The 6001-nt window shown below is 37.6% G+C and overlaps 1 protein-coding gene across 1 annotated transcript; it reads right to left on the bottom strand.

The window, feature by feature from the left end:
• Window positions 1-2492: 2492 nt before the first annotated feature.
• Window positions 2493-4011, bottom strand: LOC119542227 (elongation factor 1-alpha 1). Its single transcript, XM_037846811.1, has one exon. It carries the CDS (start codon window positions 3943-3945, stop codon window positions 2557-2559), a length of 1389 nt encoding a protein of 462 aa, XP_037702739.1. The 5' UTR covers window positions 3946-4011; the 3' UTR covers window positions 2493-2556.
• Window positions 4012-6001: the final 1990 nt, after the last annotated feature.

The raw sequence follows: 6001 nt of genomic DNA, 5'->3' as shown, positions 1-6001 counted from the left end.
GTGAAAGGAAACGAAATAAGCTTCAGTGGCAGAGAGATTCCAAAAGAAGCTGAGAGGTCACTCTGGTGGGCACTCTTACGCACAATTTAGACAACGCTTTTCAGGTTCTAATGAATTGGAGTAGCTGGTGGTGGATACCTGAAACTATCAAACTACAACCCAGAACCCATGAATCTTGAAGACAATTGTATAAAAATGTGGCTTATGAGTGGGGACAGTGGGATTGGAGGGGGGGGGGCATAGGGATCAAACTCCCGTTTGTCTAGTTTGTGGATGGATGAGTGGAAAGGTGGGGGAAGGAAACAAACAACAAACAAACAGACAAGGGTGCCCAGTGTTCTTTTTTACTTTAGTTGCTCCTTTTTACTTTAATAATTATTCTGGTTATTTTTGTGTGTGTGGTAATGAGGGTGTTAGGGATTGATTTTGGTAATGAATGTACAACTACATAATGGTACTGTGAACAATCAAATGTACGATTTGTTTTGTATGACTGTGTGGTATGTGAATATGTCTCAATAAAATGAATAATTAAAAAAAAAAGCAATTAATCAAATGAAAGTTCTCAAGAAGTAGGCCTTTGTTTCCTCCCTGTCATCTCACCCATGTAGACAAAGGGGGTCAATATGCTGGCCATTGGGATTTAATCTATGTAAACTTTGGTCATGGAAAAGAAAAGGAATATGCAATGTTGTCTGCAGCACATGACTTTTTAAGAAAAATTCCCCATAGGGCAAAGTGGGCCACCTCATCTGGAGTGACCATGATTTGATTTACATATTCTGCCAGGATTGAGTTTTATTAAACTACATTTTTCATTGCTTACATATTAATAGAGACACCTCATTAGGGAATTTGGAGTGCCTAAAATGTATAATGACTAGCACTGATATTCTTCTAAATTGACTTACTCATAATTTAATTACTATGTACCAAGGCACATCTATTACAAAATTCAGATCTATATTGCCCAAATAATAGATACATATACAGTGTGATCATATGAGATTCACTTATTAAATGTTTGAGACAAGATTTTAGGAAAGTTTCTTAGATTAGTTGTAATGGAGAGAAGAAATCCACTTTTCAAATTTAGAAACTTAATTTTCCACACTCTATGTTTCTAGTTGGATGATCAGCAAATTCTGAACCAATTGTACTATTGGTTTCTCAGTACACCGGAAATTTAGGACAATGCATTCTGACTCCTGCAGGCTGACACAGTTGCTCTCTTCTATGACATCAAAATTAAAAGAAATTGACCCAAATATTTTTACCCCTCAATATTTTAAACAGGGAAAAGTTCTGATGTGAATTGTCCATCCACCATAGTAAAAAAAATCTTCACCCATCATTTCAACATTACTTCTCAATCCTTCTCTGGCCAGAAAATGGTTTTAGGGAGTCATTGCCATAGTTGGAACAGTTGAGTTGTGGAATAAGAGACCTCCTTTTTAGGGCACAGGTTTAAGTATCCTCAAGTCTGGATTGTTTTAGGTAAAGGAATTTTTATAATGAGTTCAGTAAAAAAACAGTTGGAATTTTAACCCAAGCTTTCCATTTAATTCTCCAAGTGTTTATACAGCACATGTTGTTTCATAAACTCAGTCTTGGAGATTAAAATTCAGGCCCAGGCACCAATCCAGAGTCTCACCAATTTATGATGGTGCAGTCAGAATTTTCTTCCTTAAAACAAAGCTTACTCTACGAGAGTTTTCATAGAAGCTTAAGTAAAAGGGAAATTCCCACATTCAAGGGCAAGGACATTGTTCCAAGTTTCATTATTGCTCTCTGTATACAATCCAAATTCCTTACCTTGTAATATAAGTTATTGTAATATAAGTTATTCCATAGTGTCTTTTTTTTTTTTTTTTCAACTTCCAGTATCTTTTATTTTTCCTAGATACAATAAACTCATTCACTCAATATTGATATAGACATAACTACACGAAATTAAAATTCTATATGCAACACATGGCCTCTGTAACAGAACTTGGCCTTCTAAGGTAGCTTATGAACATTACAAATTACCCTTTGCTCTTCCATTAAGGTTGCCACCAATAAACCACCCCATTTTTTTAACTAAGTACTTAAATCAACTTAAATGATGATCCCTCCAATTAGGTGAAAAATCCCTCAATTTGTCCTGAAAAAAACTGTTTAACTGAACTATCGTATCAAATTTCAGCGGATAAAACACCAGAAATAGGTTATGAGCACTTTGTCTTTTGCCTGAGCAATTCAAGGCTGACTTTTCAAAAGAAGACACAGGTTTCTCATTAAACTTTGTTTTAATGGGTCTCAAAATTCTGTGACAGATTTTTGGTCATTGTTTCCATTTAAAAAGTACTGATTTTAAAAACTAATAACTTAAAACTGCCACACAAAAACAAATGGTCCACAAAACATTCCTTTCCTTCTGAAAGTTTTACGATGCATTGTTATCATTAACCAGTCTTTTACTATTAAACTTAAATGGCCAATTGAGACAAACAGTTCTGAGACTGTTCTTCCACCACTGATTAAAACTGGGGTGGCAGGTGTTATAGGTAATATTCATTTAGCCTTCTGAGCTTTCTGGGCAGACTTGGTGACCTTGCCAGCTCCAGCAGCCTTCTTGTCCACAGCCTTGATGACACCCACAGCAACTGTCTGTCTCATATCCCGAACAGCAAAACGACCCAGAGGAGGATAATCAGAGAAGCTCTCAACACACATGGGCTTGCCAGGAACCATATCAACGATGGCAGCATCACCAGATTTCAGAAATTTGGGGCCATCTTCCAGCTTCTTACCAGAACGACGATCAATCTTCTCCTTCAGCTCAGCAAACTTGCAAGCAATGTGAGCTGTGTGACAATCCAGCACAGGTGCATAGCCAGCACTGATTTGGCCTGGATGGTTCAGAATAATCACCTGAGCAGTAAAACCAGCTGCTTCCATCGGTGGATCGTTTTTGCTGTCACCAGCCACATTGCCACGACGAACATCTTTTACAGACACGTTCTTGACATTGAAGCCCACGTTGTCCCCGGGAAGAGCTTCACTCAAAGCTTCATGGTGCATCTCAACAGACTTGACTTCAGTTGTAACGTTGACTGGAGCAAAGGTGACCACCATGCCCGGTTTGAGAACACCAGTCTCCACTCGGCCCACAGGGACAGTACCAATACCACCAATTTTGTAGACATCCTGAAGAGGCAGACGCAAGGGTTTGTCAGTTGGACGAGTGGGTGGCAGGATGCAATCCAAAGCTTCAAGCAGTGTGGTTCCACTGGCATTGCCATCCTTACGGGTGACTTTCCATCCCTTGAACCAAGGCATGTTAGCACTTGGCTCCAGCATGTTGTCACCATTCCAACCAGAAATTGGCACAAATGCTACTGTGTCGGGGTTGTAGCCAATTTTCTTAATGTAGGTGCTGACTTCCTTAACGATTTCCTCGTATCTCTTCTGGCTGTAGGGTGGCTCAGTAGAATCCATTTTGTTAACACCAACAATTAGTTGTTTCACACCCAGTGTGTAAGCCAGAAGAGCATGCTCACGGGTCTGCCCATTCTTGGAGATACCAGCTTCAAATTCACCAACACCAGCAGCAACAATCAGGACAGCACAGTCAGCCTGAGATGTGCCTGTAATCATGTTTTTAATAAAGTCTCTGTGCCCTGGGGCATCAATGATGGTCACATAGTACTTGCTGGTCTCAAATTTCCACAGGGAGATATCAATGGTAATACCACGCTCACGTTCAGCTTTCAGTTTATCCAAGACCCAGGCATATTTGAAGGACCCCTTTCCCATCTCAGCAGCCTCCTTCTCAAATTTTTCGATGGTTCTTTTGTCGATTCCACCACATTTGTAGATCAGGTGGCCAGTAGTGGTGGATTTGCCCGAATCTACGTGTCCAATAACGACAATGTTGATATGAGTCTTTTCCTTTCCCATTTTGGCTTAAGAATCAGGGATGGTTTTCACGACACCTGTGTTCTGGCGGCAAACCCGTTGCGAAAAAGCTCCATAGTGTCTTTTAGTCTTACTATGAGGATTCAGTGAGATGATGCCCAGAGTCTGACACATAGTGACATTCAATAAATGGTACCTATTTTTATTTTTTGAGCTGGGAACTCTGCTAGTGGCTCTTGTGGTAATTCAGGCATGAGGCAACTAGACCCCAGTCAAGGGAAGGAGCAGAGTGATTGAAGTTAAAAGAATAAATTGGAGTTGCAGTTTGGGGAAAGAAATGATAGATACTTGTGACAGAGAGGGAATAAAGGAAAGGAAAGGATGTTGTGTCAAGATTATTAGCTTGGGAGAATGCCAGTATCATTGACAATCAGTATATATTTTATATAGACACTATTTGCTCTTTGAATTAAGAAAATGGAAAGATGATTGCACTTGTTGGGCATACAGTTGTGGATGAAGTGTGATTTGTATCCAGAAGAGTAAGTAAAAGTAAAATTTGTGGAATAGAGAAATAAAGGAGCACTAAATATAAATGTACTTTCAGTAAGGAAGTGGTCATTGGTTAGATGTGTGGAGAGAGGTGGTGGGATATACATCCAACTAGAGAGATAGATTTATATTGTGAATCACTTTATATTTGACAGGGAGTAGGTGAAACAGGGCAATCATTTACCATGATGCCATCAGCAAGAGAGCTTCCATGGGCTTTTGAGCTAGAGAGACTATCCTATCAGTTTCCAGAATGTATTACTCAATTTAATGTCTCTCACATTTGTTACTCCCCCCAATTTCTTTGTCTAGAACATCACCTGCAAATTCTGTGTGCATTATTATAAATTCTTGTTAACAATCCTCTTACCTCCAGCCAAGAATTTCTCCCTCCTCCAATCCTTGCTGTATAGTGTATCAATTAATCTTCCTAAAGCTTTGTTATCATCAAGTCATTTGGTAACTGTGAGTTGCATCCAGGACTTAATGTCAACAGTGAACCAGTGTCAAAAAGCCTAGAAAAAACATCATAATATCTTGAAACAATGAACACAGCTCTGTGTGTCTCAAAGGCATTTGTTTCACGGCAGTCTCAGTGTTGAAGATATTGTTGAGATTTCCTGTTCAAAATAATGATGTCTCTTGAAAATTACTGTTCAGTTCAGTGACTGTTCATCTCACATGAAAGGGTCAGCTTAAGAAATATGGAGGGCAGAAAAGCATGGAATTGAATTAAGTAAGAATAAGCAATAAAATCTTACTGAAACATATGTCATTGTATCTAAAAAGAATAGTGGAAAATAACAGTTATTTTTTCTTTATTAGAGAAGTTGTATGTTTACAGAGCGATCATGCATAAAATACAAGATTACCATATATCATCCTATTAGTAAATAAATAAAAACATGTCATTGAATCTAAATAGAATAAGAATAGGAGATAACATTTTTTAAATTGATCATGACCCACTCAAGAAAGTTTTTGCTATCAACTTTTTTTTTGGAAAGGGATGGTGGGTAGGGGATAAGGGCTTGTGGATTACAGAACAATACAAAATAAAAATGACAAACCCAGTTTGGTGTTTCTCTTAATATATTAAATTTTGCTGTCTGTTCATGGAAAAACCCTATTTTGTGAAAGTAATAAATGAATAAATTGGACATGATATTTTCTGCATTTTTTTTTCTGACAAATGACTCAAAAATCACTTTATACATTTTATAAATGATTTAAAACTAGTATGTTTCTCTTGAGAATGCAATGCCCATGCAATGAAAAAATAACTTGGTTGGAAATCCGATCTACATCATATGTTCCAGGCATCTTCTTGCACTTTGTTGAGTGAAATTGCATCCCTCGTCAGTAAATGTAAATCTGTTGAAATATTTCATAGTAAATTACTCTAATACTTGCTTTATACAAAAATATTTCTGGATTGACTAGAAAAGAAAACCACTATTTATTATATATATTCCTTTTCAATAAATATTCTATTTATTTTTCTGGAAAAAATGCTTTATATTAGGTTTCAAAATATACACTATAG

The sequence above is a fragment of the Choloepus didactylus genome, chromosome 8, assembly GCF_015220235.1.
Source record: "Choloepus didactylus isolate mChoDid1 chromosome 8, mChoDid1.pri, whole genome shotgun sequence".
Classification (NCBI taxonomy): Eukaryota; Metazoa; Chordata; class Mammalia; order Pilosa; family Megalonychidae; genus Choloepus; species Choloepus didactylus.
Note: the sequence above shows the minus strand (reverse complement) of the source record. Positions and strands in the feature narration are given on the sequence as shown.